General features: G+C 41.4%; 1 protein-coding gene across 2 annotated transcripts in view; it reads left to right on the top strand.

Annotated features, from left to right (window-relative positions):
* Nucleotides 1–14298, top strand: part of prdm5 (PR domain containing 5) — a 36423-nt gene that overhangs the window by 8556 nt on the left and 13569 nt on the right. For both annotated transcript variants that reach the window (XM_072388737.1, XM_072388738.1), the window contains exons 9-13: nt 2670–2754; nt 2843–3000; nt 3405–3498; nt 7406–7566; nt 9700–9793. In XM_072388737.1, coding sequence (XP_072244838.1) covers nt 2670–2754; nt 2843–3000; nt 3405–3498; nt 7406–7566; nt 9700–9793 — 592 coding nt within the window. The remainder of the gene's footprint in view (nt 1–2669; nt 2755–2842; nt 3001–3404; nt 3499–7405; nt 7567–9699; nt 9794–14298) is intronic.

Raw genomic sequence — 14298 nt, forward strand, 5'->3', positions numbered from 1 at the left:
GTATTGGCACCCTTAATGTGCTGCCCCTCTCAGATGAATGAGAGGGGAAGCTGCCTTTTTTTTTTCACATAGAGCTCAAGGCAGAGTCTGTTGGACCAAAGTGCCAGACAGAAAATCAGTCTTTGCTGCTGCCAGCATCTAAACCTGCTTTTATATTTTTTGTTGAACAGTCTTTGGGGGTTTTTTTGTGTAAAGACAGAAATATATTGATTTAAAATGTGAGTTGCTGTCTGCTACAGTAAATTACTGGATTTAATATCTAACACTGAATGAAATGTGTTCAGAGCTATGATTACTCTTTATGTTTGAGTACGACGGGTCAATAGCTTCATTTTAGTCGAGCAAATTTTCTTGTCAACGTTGTGATCCCTTCTGCTCTCCATCCAGTTTAGCACAGCACTTTGGATAATGTTGGGCATTATATTAGTATTCAGGTTGTCTCATGTAATATATCTTCCTGTGTGTCGGTCATTAACATTCATTCAAACAGAGAACGGTGGAGTTTAATTTTCTGCTGGCAGAATCTATCATCCAGATTAACCTACAGACATTATTGTGTCCCCGTCAGCTTGTTTATCATCAGGCCACAAACTGTGTGACATTTCACTGAGACATGATATGCCCTTTTGACCCTCCTTAATGCAATGTTTCAGACATACTTTGGTCAAAATAAGACAAAGAGACTGCACAGCAGCTCATTTCTCTTCCAAAAGGTACAATTCTATTGAAACAGTTCATTTTAGGGTGAAGCTTGGCTCACTCGACTCCGCTCAGTCCCTCTCTTCCTCAGGGTCCGTCTGAGGTCTCTATGGGTGAGCATACAGTAGATAGCCTGAGAGCTCAGACCACACACTGATAGAAAAATACTTGACTGGCAGTTTTATCCTTGAATACTTGCATTTCTTTCATCTGCATTTAACCAGGGGCAGCTGGTGGGCTACTGATCCCTCTTTTGGGCACAATCTTATTGCGAGTCATGTGTTGAACCGGCCCAAAGTCTTAAAACAGCAGAGAATGTAACGGCTGCTTCCCAGTTAATAACACCATTGAGAACTCACGTCGTAATTCCGCCGTCACATATCGGCTCCATAAACTCTGGACTTCACTGTTGTTCCATTCCTCTGTGTTTTGTTGACGTTTTTAGCAGCCAACATTAAGAACTGTTGCATAAATGAGCAACATTTCACCAGAGTTTCCACAACCAGACTGATTAGCTCATTGGATGACATGTTTTTCGGTCCTGAATAGCCCCAAACAAAAAGTTAATTTAGTTCGTATTGACTTCAGACACCCAAATATATGCCCTGAAAAATCAGTTAAAAGGATGCTATGATATATAATATATGACATTTCACCTTTAATGCAGCCTGGAAGTTGTGACGTACGTTGTGAATCATTTAACCTACTTCACCTGCCTGTGAGTTAATATCCTCCTGTTTCAGATCTCTTTGAAAGGGAATATGTGATATTTCTGTGTGGCTTACTAAAGTGTCTATGTGCCAGACTTACTATTATGTAAGAAATGGTTTTGGATGGGATTTTAAACACATATATAGTATTCCGGTTGTCCTTCCGTGCATACATCCCTTTCTATGAACAGGAGAACTCTGGAACGCCACGAGAGGATTTGTTCACATTTGGCGCAATCATCCACTTGGACTCAAAGATGAAAGAATTTGGTGACCTCATAAAACACATATTTGGGCATAACTCAAAAATTCAAAGGCTAATTTTGACCAAATTTTCATGGGAATGTCTGATGAAGTATACATTTTATGTGCAAAACAGCTCCACTTTAATGTCATGGTGGCCTCTAAAAAACCCTTTTTTTTACATTAATCAACACCAACAACTTTGTGTTCTCTCACAGTTGGCTTTATTTGTCAAGCTTGACTTAAGATCTTATTAAATTCCCTTTTTATGCTGTGTTTTATTAGAGTCTGGAAAGACATAAATGTTGATTGCACCTTGACTGACACTGCAGGCCAAGGCATGAACCGAGAAGACCGGAATTCTAGTCTAATCACACGCTACGTCTGAGCTATTGTCTGTTAGAAAATAGAAATCAGACAGGCAGAATGTGCTTCCCTAATTTAGGTTGCAATCACATCAAGTTTTGACAAGCTACTTTTTTCCAACCAAACATCAGGATGTATCAAAGGATTATTTCCTACTTAAACTTAAAGTGTTATTATAAATATGACACGTTTATGACATGTTCTTATAGCTACAATCAAAACCATCGGAGCATGAAGTATATTTCACGCAGAGGAGCAATCAAACTTTCCATAATGACAATTTAGCTCAAAAGAGGCTTAGAGCTTCCATTATCATCATTTAGCTGAACAAGCTCTTGCAGAAGCAGCTGTGACAAGATTATACTGCGTTACATTAGCATATGCTATTGTAGCCGTGCGCTGGGGAACTATTCAGTGTGCAATTATTGGAAGTATGCTGCGAAGCAGAAAGGGGATTGAAACTTTTCATCACTTTAATTGCTTTTCTGTGTGTCGACATCAGTCTAATGAAAACAGACAAGATTTAGCTTCAGTTGACCATCGCAGACCGTTGTCCTCGAACTTCTGCAGAGTTGTTTTTCTTTTTTTTTTAAAAAAAGATCAGCCAGACCAGAGTGTAAAAGCTCACTTTTGTTTGCTTTTGTGTTGTAGATACATGAAATATTTGAATGCCATGCATGCGATAAAAAGTTCATCTCTACCAATCAGCTGAAACGCCACATGATCACACACTCCGGTAAGAGCATGCGGCAGCAAACAAATGCATCCTTCGTGTGTCATGGCGGTTTACTAGAAAGGATCTGTCTTAATCTCTCACTCGTTAGAGAAGCGGCCGTACACCTGTGAGATCTGCAGCCGATCCTTCAAGCGATTGGACCAGGTGACGGCTCACAAGATCATCCACAGCGAGGACAAACCGTACAAGTGTAAGCTGTGTGGGAAAGAGTTTGCTCACCGCAACGTCTACAAGAACCACAAGAAGGTGAGCAAATGTTGCATCGCACCAAATGATCCATTTATCTGTTACTGCAGTTAAGTGGGAGTTGTAATTATCGTCTTTATACCACAAGCTTGTTAACGTTTTTTTTTTAAAGGAGATATTCTGTCACTTCAAAGCTCGCCTTTTGTCAGGCTGTAATCAATCACTGTCTTGTTGGTGGCCCTCCCGCCTCCCTCAGGTTCTGTTTACTTTTGGAATTGAGGTGTCATTTGAAGAGATAGACAGAGGCATTTTGAACTAAAACCCTTTAAGCTGCTCATCTTCATCAAGTAAACAGACGGAGCTGGAAGTGGAGCCAGTTGATGAAGCTTCCCTAACCTCCCTGCTGAGGCAGGAGGCAGCTCAGCACACACATGCTGAACACTGCTGCTCTGCTCTCTCTGCAGACGCACTCTGAAGAAAGGCCTTTTCAGTGCGAGGAGTGCAAGGCGCTGTTCCGCACCCCCTTCTCTCTACAGCGCCACCTTCTCATCCACAACAGTGAGTATCAATTTCTTTGTTCTTCGACACTCACTGGGAAGTTAGAGAGGCCATGTCACACATTTTGGGATTATATGACATTTACTTTATGTTGGGTTATAGTGTCCTAAAAGTACTGTACAGAAGTCTTGAACTGCCCTCATTTCTTTATATTTTGCTTCTATGCAGCCAGACTTTCTTTTGCTCTTTTAAAGTTGTGTTGAGCAATAACTCTCAGGGCTTTAGGAAGCTCTTTCAATTATTTTTTTTTTTTTGGTTACTGGCTGCTTTTTTTTTAACTCTTATTTTGACTTCAGCCCTGCCCTACCTGACCACTTTCAGAGGAATTTGTCTTTATGTTTAAGCCGCTTAACGCTGACCTATGAACCATTTAAGCATGAAAAGGCATCTGACTCAAGGAATGAACCGGTGTTGTGCCTACGTATAACAAACTGCTTTGAAAAAAACAACTTTGAATTCCTTCTTTTGGCACTTTTACTAGCACCTTGAAGCAAGGAAACATAATTTGTTACCATTTTTTTTTTAGTTCAATCTACAAAAAAATGCCAAAGATAACAGTTCACAGACAGAAAATAGTATTTTAGCAACCAAAAAGATTGCCAAAAACCTATTAGCTGAAAACATGGCATGATGTGCAGTATGTCCTTAAAAAAAGTAAAGAAACAAAAACAGGTGGAGGGCAAAAGAAGTGTAGGGCCCCCCAAAAAAAAACAGTATCTAAAAGGGATATCCTGGAGAAAAAAAAATCTAAATCAAAATCAAAGACCTGACACAGGACCTTAGGGATGCATCTGGCCCTTCAGCTGATCCATCTACAGCTGACTGGAGGCAGCTGCTTGCAACCCTGGTACAAAAACAGTCTTATGATGGGTCGATCCATACCAAGCCCCAGATGAAAAAGCGTTTATCTCACATATCCTGTTGACAAATGATTGTGAAAACTGCGACCCTTGACTATAGTTCCGGCATGTCATTAGATAACTGGGATAACTAAACTGGTCAAAAAAACAACGTGTAGCTTTCTGGACAGCAGACATGCTCATCGGTCATGTATTGAATTCATCACAGTAACATCACACTAGGGAGCTCTCGTATAAATACAGCCATGTTGTTTTCAGATACTTTATATAGGGTTAGATCATTTTAGATTGATTACCGCGGATCGACTTTCTGATGTTTGTGACCTAAACGTGAGGAAAAATGTCACGTTATCCACCACAGCAGCATAACCTTGGCTTGTGGACAACAGAACACTATTCCTTCAGAAACAGCTGACACTCATTGTAGCTATCAGCTCGCAATAAACAACTAGTACAAACTTGGAAATCACTAGGATGTGGCGTTAGAGGCCTGCCTATCCAGGAGAAGAGCATGTCGGCTCAGGATCCAGCTTCAGTTCAGTGGAATCACTGAGATCTCTCCATCGCTGAAAGGATGTGCCAATGTTGTCTTTTTGGCTCTCTTTTTAATAATGCCATCTTCCTTTTCTAACATGCTTTTTCCGTGGATGCAGTTGTTGCCGGTACTGGGATTGCCCTGCAAGCCCGATTCTCTCTCTCTACAAACACGTACATGTATAGCTACCTCTATAGAGCAACCAGTAATGATGATTCTTGCTGACGAGAGCTGACGGAGGGGTTGGCCAATCAGAACACAGTGAGCTAAATGGGTGGGATGGCCTTCCAATTAGCTCACTATGACAGGAAACATGAGATAAAGAGATATATTGCAGACTTGGGTTGAACTTTCTGGCAAATATATGATAGATTTAGTTATTGTTTCAATTCATTTTTAACTGTAAATTGTACAAAATCTATCAGTCTGAAGATGTAAAGTATATCCCAGCTTTAAGTTAGCCCGCATTAGCAAACAGTAGCTACCACATGGCTCTGGTTGTACCAGACCAGGAAAGGCTGCAGCTGCAAAACTCTTGTGTGTATTTCCATGGTGTAATGATGCATGTAATTGCCTCTGAATTCAACTGTTCTGTAAGAGGAAGAATGTGTTGCTTCTCGTCTCAAAAGGAACATAATCTCTCTGGAAGACATTTTTGTAAAGTTCTACAGGGTTGAAATATTTATATTCAGACCTGGCTGTGTGTTTAAAAGGGACTGAAATGTCAAGATGGTTTATTTAGCTTTGTTATTTTGAATTGAATGCAGATTTTTCAGAATTTGAAACTGAAGAACACCAAAACAAACCCTACTATCTTGATGACTGTTAGCTTAAGCAGTGTTAGAAAAAATGACCCAAGTCATCGTGTCCATATGCTTTCCTTAAGTCATCTAGAATTGTTACTTTTAAAACCAGCTGAGTGAGTTTTATTGCCGATAGTCCTATGTTTTTATCTGCCGTCATCCCTTACTTACCCAGTTCCATTAACAACACAGTTTCTCTCCAAAAGGACATCAGTCTGACACACTCTGTCAGAAACTTTGTCTGTGGACAGTCGAGCTGCGGTTGAGGCTTGGCAGGATGCAGCTCTAGTCTTCGAATTGAGCCAGATAACAAAAGAGATTGTAAAGCTCAAGGCATTTCCTGCCGCTGTCCCAGGCGGCAGGCAACATAATACAAGCTCTTGTATTATGTATCAAGTTCTAGACAGTGTATCTGGGGCTTTGGGATCAAGCGTGAAATTTCACTCTACTGTAGGTGAGAGACTTAAATAAATTGTTAATAAGTTACTGCACCATGAGATAAAATGGTCTCTAAAGCTGGAAGAGCACCTGAGCTCACAGAAGCACATCTGCACTTTAGAAACCCCACAAAGGTTGCTGATAATTGATCGTGTTCCACTCTGTGTGCACGTTTAACTCCCAAAAATGAGAGTGGAGTCAAAAGAGGAATTTCTCACTGCAATTTGAATTTGCAAGTTTAGACCAAGTAATAGTGATTGAAATCAGTGAGAAACTGTTATACCATGATTGTACTGTCACATTACCCTAGTTAGCTGACAGAGATTGAGAATTTTCCTCACAATGGCACAACTGTTTGATAAAAGTGCCTAAAATACATTATTTTTCAGGTGATTAGGATATTGTTTTGGTTGATTTGGTTGGACATGTAACCTTTAATTGCATTCAGATAGAGTGCAACAAGTTGCAACATTCACACTCAAATCAGCACGTGTGGTTCCCGCATGAAGCGCTGCACATTTATGTGTCAGCTGCTGTGTTTCAACCCTATTTTAAGATCTTGAGGATAACCCTGTGCATGTGTGTGTTTGTGTAACTGTCCCCGTTTGCGTAGGAGCATACATGGCCTAATATCAGACTGAAGCTGTATATTAATGGAATCTGTCTGTGAGGGTGCCACTGACATTAATTATCATCAAGTGAATGTTCGGGGCTGATTGAAAACACAGTGAACCTCAGCTTCCACTGCTGTTCCATCTTATTGAGCTGACCATCATCACTCTTGGTAATCGGAGAACGAGCACAAGCTTGTAGCCACTTGCTGCCTCCAAACTAAACTACTCTGTGGAAATTGAATGATCTCCATATAATGGAAACATCGACTCTTCAACAATAGAGGCTGTTGTGTGGAGGCAGAGAGCAGAGGCGTGAAGGAAACATCAGGCTTCACTCTGAGAACAGCTGAGATTGTGCCCTGATGAATGCGTCTGCGGACAGTCTGACTGGCATTACAGCGCTGTTCAGTGGAATGATTAATAAATAGGGCATGTTTTTCACACTTAAACAGAAATAAAGCAGAGCCAGACCATTCTAAAGACCATTGTGTGGGCTGTCTGGTGCAAAAAAACCCTCTTTTATGTAGTTTTCTGTCCACACAATCACTGCAGTGAAATTGGGTCCCGTCTTGCTGTGCGTGATGGTTGTGTGTTTAGAAGCACAACAATGGCTGAGAGAAAGTCGCTCCCACAAATGATGCTCTATCCTTGCTGCAGGTGAGAGGACATTCAAGTGTGACCAGTGCGACGCCACCTTCAAGAGGAAGGACACGCTCAACGTCCACATCCAGGTGGTGCACGACGGCCACAAGAAGTACAAGTGTGACCTGTGCGAGAAGGCCTTCGTCACTCCTTCTGTCCTCAAGAGCCACAAGAAGGTGAATGAAAAGGGCTCGAGCCAGCCGGCCTCAATCACACACAGTGATTACAGGTCTGCAGTCTCTTTGAAATTGAGTTCAGAGAAAATTGGTGTTGTTGTAGAAAAGTTAGAAAACAACTTATGAAACCTAAGGTTGAACTTTAAGGCAAAAAATGATTTGATTTTTCATCACCAGTCTTCTGCTAAACAAAGTTTGCTGGAAAATAAATGACAGCTTTACCCTCTACTAAAATATTTCTATTGATTTGCATCTTGTCTTACTCTTTGTCTCATTGACTATTGACGCATCTGAAATAAATTCCTTTATCGATTAGAAATGGCAGTTAGTCCATTAGCTCCGCAGGGTATCAAAGCCCCCAAACAGATCTCTCTGTAGATTATGAGCTTTAAATCTGACGGCGTCCGGTGTGGTTTCGGATCAAGATTGAAACCAAGCAGCTTCTTGGCACGCAGCAAAAGAAAATGTCTGAGAGCGGTAGGACGAAAGCAGGCATGCTGAAGTGTCTCACTGCCGACGGTTTCTGGAAGCCGCTGAGAGATCTGTCCTTGATCAAAGTCAGGTTGCCGAGGAGATGACAACTCGCTGGCTGTTTTGACACGGCATAGTTAACTGCCTTTTGACTGCAATATTGTTTAAATCTAGTTTAACGCAAACTTTGACACTATTGCTCTGTGTTAAAAGTAAACATTTGCATCTCACCTGAAATATGATTTTATACATATGTAGTTTTTAGAAAAAGAAAAGAAGATTTCAGGGTGTAAGATGAATTTGAATGATTTTGGAAAGTAGACTTTCTGATGCTTTCTAATCCTTCTGTGTCACATCAGATGTCACACACTATGTGGATGTGCAGCAGCAATGCTGCACATATCTGCCAGAACAGGCCGGAGTAATTCGAGAAGAGCTCTTGTGTTACAGTAAATGCTTTCTCCTCATTGAGCCTGGCTTCATGTTATATGAGAGGGTGTGTAAGTGTGTGTCAGCATCCATCTGCAAGCATTAGATTGTATGTGTAGCACTTTGTACAAGATAGTGTCACCTCTGGAAGACGGAACAAATAAGCTTTTTTTGAGCAGATAGACATATATGTTACAATTATATGTTACAAATGTGTATATATATATATATATATATATATATATATATAGACACACATACACTCTTGTGGTGTTTCTTTGTGAAATTGCAAGCGTTCCCCTGACTGTCTGCTTCACACCAATGATATTTTCTCGGTTGTACAAACAACAGCCAACAACTTTATTCCATCTGGGACACATGTGTTCGTATAAGTGGATTTGTTTGTGCATTGTTGTGTGTGGGAGGGTGTGTGAGTTTGTGGTTGTTAGGGTGCTCGTATCTGTTTCTGTGTGAACGTGTGTGTGTGTGTGTGAGTGAGAGTGTGGATGGAGGGCTTTGTAACGAAACACCCGAGGTGTCAGAGGGACACATTGGGGCGATGGTAGGAAGGACGGGGGCCCTGAGTGGAGGTGTTCCTGTATTGTTGTACTGCTGTTGAAACTGTCGCTCTGAGTTTGAGTTTTTCATACTCTCAAATCTTCTGGAGAATTAACAGCAGGCCAGGAGGAGGAACTCAGAGGCTAATTTCAACAAGGCAAGGGAAGGAAAGGAGCTTCATGTGCAGCCCTTATGGGCCCATTGAGCTCAACATCATGGACTGTTTGGAACTGAAAGGAGAGGAAAAAAGGGGGGGTGCAGGATTAAGAGATGAATGCATATTTGCACCCTAACCTTAAGGTCCCAAGGGCTCTGGACCCTGTTAAAGCTTCATCGCCTGTTTGTCTTCTCTGATCCAGAGAGCTGATGTTTATCTCCATTCACTGTGATGTGCATGATACAGGCTGCAATGCTGCTAGTTTTAGTTGCTAGAACAAAGTGAAATATAGATTCTGGGACTGCTTTTACCTCAGAAAAAACGTGATTATGTTTGGATGAATTCTTATCTAAGGATTTGGTATTAAAAAGCTTCTTTTTTTTTAAATATCCGACAAGTTAACGTTCTGACCCTGAAAGCCATCAAGATCACACATTGAAATGTAGGAACGATGTGAGGGTGAATGCTTTTTTGTTTTTTTAACCTCCATCACGTCTGTTTTATCATTTGTCAACCAGACACACACGGGGGAAAAGGAGAAGATCTGCCCGTACTGCGGACAAAAGTTCGCCAGCAACGGCACACTAAGGGTTCACATCCGCAGCCATACAGGTTAGTGGCCTTCGATAATTCAGCGCCTCTTTAAAATCCACCTTACAGCAGCTGCATATTGGCAAATATCCATCAAGTGCTCACAAGTGAATCAACAGATGAGTACAATTTACTTAAAGAGGACATCTTTGAGAGCTGTTTGTGCATGGGAGTATTTGTTTGGATTTCTAAAGTTGCTACTAACTCACACTGCATTGAAAGTAGAATGATTTTTCTCTTATCATTAAGAGTTTCTCTTCTTATCATTAGTTATATCGTTCCCTTAACATAAGAAACAAATGAACTAATTGTTCTCCAACAGTTTTAATATTTCATATCCCAGCAAGAAAACTGACTTCCGGTCTGATTTGGGAAATTCCAATTTCCCATTTGTCACTGAATGCAGGACTATGTCGACCATAAACTCGTCAGTAAAACTCTGTTCATTTAAGCAACAGTTCTTATCGTTAGTCATTTAGAAATGAAGCAACAGTCAAGAGAACTGAGGTTCAGGATTTATGGAGTCGATATGCGGTGGAGGGATTACGTTGTGGTTTCTGGCTGATGTATTCACATTAACGGCTGGTGCGATGTTTTAACACTTGAACCAGTTGTGACCGGCGACAAAAATGTGCCTAAAAGAGCAATTAGTACCAGCTGTCCTTCACCAAACTGTCTACAATGGAAATGCAAGTATTTGAGAATAAAAATGCTTGTCAAGAATGTTTGCATCAGTTTTCTGTGTGCTAAAGGTTGTTGAGTACTCAGAACCTGTTGGAAGAAAAGGACTTTAGGGTCTGATGTCTCCTTTAAGTTGTATTATTGCTTTTCCTGTTTCTTCCTGTTGATGATACAACATCCGGTCTGAAATAGATACATTCGCCGAAACAATGAACTATTCTTTTAAAGTATCATCATCTCAGCATGACAAACAGACCTGATCCTAACCAGCACAGTATCAACGCCCTGACAACAGCGTTTAAGTACAAATTCCATCTGAATGCACCTCTGCGTCCACCATCTTGCCACACACAGCAAAACCAAACCATAATCAATGGATGGAGCACGTTAGAATGTTAGAAAATGTTGCAGCGCAGCTTGCGGCGGCCTTTGCAGCGCCACAAAAATAGAGCCCTGGATGTTCATTAAACTGCCTTAAACTGGAAAGCTACAAATTCCTGTGCGTCTCCTCACCAACAGACTGGTGCAGAGACCTGGCACAGCCACACTGCCACTTCTTGGCTTCTGTCCCTCTTTTTTTCTTCTTCCTGTCTCTCTGCTCAACCTCCTCTTTTTCTCACTGCCTCTTAAACTTCTTCTTCTTGTCTTGTTTGCTCTTTTTTTTTTCCATTTGTGGCTACAGACTCACCTGCCGTAAGTCTCATAGTCTCAGTAAATGTTGCCTGCTGTGACGTCTCCCTCCATTGAGTTATCGGTCAGCCTCATTAGAGCTCCATCAAACCCAAAATGATTTCAACAGTATTTATGAGAACTTATCAAAGATACCCTGCAGCCACTTGTAAGATTAGTGTGTCAAAATGTTTACGCGTATTGAGTGGTGGTCTGTTAACAAGACCACCACGCTTTGTCAACAGCTCCCTTTGTATCTGTGTGTATGTGTGTGTTTGCGTACATGTGTATGTGTGAGGGACTAACCAACAGAAAGAGAGAATGTATACCAGTGTGGTCCACAGGCCAGTCTGAATGTATTTATATGGAATAAACAAAAGGGAGGAATGTTGGGGGAGGGGTGGGAGCCGAAGGGACACCTAAAAGAAAGAAAGGAGCAAATAAAGAAAAGCCTACTCCAAGAAAGCATCCAGCCGGATGACCTGTGACCCTGACTGGCTGTAAATCTGTCCCCTCATTCTATAGTCAGGATTTTTTGTTGTTGTTGTTTGTTTGTTGATTTTGTGTGTGTGTGTGCGTGTGTGTGTGTGTGTCTGTGAGAGAGAGGGGAAAAAAAAGCTCAGATGTGCATTGCGAGTCGTTCCCTGAGCGACAACCCCTGACACCTTGTTGTCAAACGGTGACGAGTAATTTAAGCCCATGTTACTCATCAGTGGACATGCAGCTTGTGAGATTAACTTTTCGCAAGTTGTAAAATGACCCTGTTAATGTAAGAGCCAGCTTAAAAAGGCCGTCTTGCTTCTCACACCACGCACTCTTACAGAAGGCCACCAGCCGAGGTGGAGGCCTTTAAATCGGCAGCTTCGCTGGATGGCAGACAGGAAAGCTTGATCTTGTTTGTCTTCCTGCTTCACAGGAAAAAGTCAGCATTGATTATTTACCCGCTAAATACTGAGGACTTTGTAAGAATTCCCCGGAGATTTCCTTCCCCTATCATTTTACCCCTAACACAATAGAGCTTTATGAGCAAAGTCGGTGAGTAAAAAGGCCAAAGTGTGAAGCAGATTAAAGAGAAATTTGAAAGAAAATCAATGCGACAGCATTAAGCAGTAGGGAAGGCATGTACTGTGTATTTGAGTTGGATTTAGTTTCAGTTTCATTTGGTTAGAACATCATGTTGAGCTCAAACAAATTAGATGTAGTGCCACAAAGGCTGGCGTGTTCTCAGAAAGCAGCCTTTATGAGATCACAGACAACCCATAAAATTGAAGCTGTCAAAAAGCTGGAGGAAGACCTTGTGGAACTCAGCAGTCGTGACGGATGTTTCTATCATTTTCTAAACGATTCTTTTTGGCCCCGTGATGCGGCAGATATCTCCTCCTCCACATCGCAGCGCAGTGAGAGCAGATTTTCCCACCATATGTGCCATGATGCGGCAAATAACCATGGTGGGGTCATGAAAAGGATTTGTTCCAAGGGAAACGTTGACAGAACCCAGTGACTCCGTGTCATACTGACATCATAGGACATGTCATCTTGGCAGCAATGATCGCCGTTAGCCCACGAGTTGTGTTACAACAAACTGGTGTGTGCCTTGGAAAAATTAAGCTTTGCGGTGTTTTTTTCACTTGCGATGAGGCCAGCGGGTTTGCAGGATGCTTACACATGTTCAGTCGCCCAAAAAGGAACATTTGTAAACGTATAGAGTTAGCTACCTGTACAAAATGATCACTGTAACGGATAAACATGTAAAGACACTTTTTCCGCAAACTGAACAATATGAGACAGGGTGATTTGAAGTCTGTTGTATCAATTTCACTTTATGTCGCCAGGCATGAAAGAGTCAAAAGCAACACAGGACCTACAGTAAGCCCCAACACAACAGCCATTTGTAGTGAATGCTGTCAGTTTTTGGAGAAGCCTCACTGCATGGAGAAAGATCAGACAGATTCCATAAAGAAATGTGCAATGCAGTATTATCTAGTAAGCTCAAGGAAAATAAAATCACTCAGTAAACTATGAAACTATGTGAATGAGCCAATTTGAGGGAGGTTGTTATGGGGATTCTTTGCATATCAGATCACCTTATAAAAACATTTTTTTTCTTGCAGTGCGATTTGGTTCAGGCAGCCTCAAGAATAATGAGACCAGGTGTCTCCTTTGTTATGTTTTCAGCTTTAGTCGCTGCCAGATGCACGGAGGAATAACTGAATATGTAGCAAAAAAACGCTCTCCCCACTTGAATGCTGACTCAAAGAATCTTTTCAGACAGAAATGTGGAAAAGTCTTGAGCCGCCCTTCATTTCTTTGTATTTAGCTTCCAAAATGCCCGACTTTTTGGTGCTCTTTTGAAGTTGTCTTGAGCAATAGTTCTCCAGACACTTCTGAAGTTATTCTTTTGACATTGGCAGACCTTTTGGTTCATTTTCAGGATGTCTTTTGTTTATGAAGCGAAGTAGCACTGACCTATGCAATATTCAGTCTAAAACACTCAACTCAAGGGTTGAACCAGTGTTGTGTCTACACATAACTTAAAAAATAGAACAAATTTGAATGACACTTGCAGCCTGTTGCAGAGACATGTGATTTTTTTCTCGTTTGATTTACAAAAAAATGATAGACATACAGTAGTATTTTTGCACCAGCAGAAGGATTCCCAAAGAGATTAAGCCGAAAACCTGGTATATCTCAGCATAGTGTGCGGTGTGTTCCTCAAAAAAGGGATTCAACTGGGAGGACAAAATAAGAGGAGCAAGCCTAAATAGGAAAGAAATCCAGCAAAGACCTGAGAGATACATCTGGACTTTCAGTCGATCCATCTACTGTTGGCCGAAACCTCATCACAATAGGTCTCCATGGAAGGGTGGCTGTCAAGAAGCCATTCTTAAGGAAGAGAAACAGGGAGAAAAGGCTGAGCTATGCCAAATGACACAAGAAGTGGACTGAAAATCAGTGGCAACAGGTCTTATGGAGGGATGAATCCTCCCCAGAGCCCGGACCAAAACATTATTGAAGCAGTGTGGGATCATCTGACAGAGAACGGAACAAAAGGCAGCCAACATCCAAAGAAGAGCTTTGGGATGTCCTTCAAGAAGACTGGAGAACTATTCCTGAAGACTACTAAAAGAAATGGCAAGAAAGCTGTCTAAGAGGGCTCAGGCTGTGTTGGAGGATAA

Source organism: Leuresthes tenuis, unplaced genomic scaffold (assembly GCF_036924035.1).
Source record: "Leuresthes tenuis unplaced genomic scaffold, fLeuTen1.0.hap1 SCAF_7, whole genome shotgun sequence".
NCBI classification, from domain to species: Eukaryota; Metazoa; Chordata; class Actinopteri; order Atheriniformes; family Atherinopsidae; genus Leuresthes; species Leuresthes tenuis.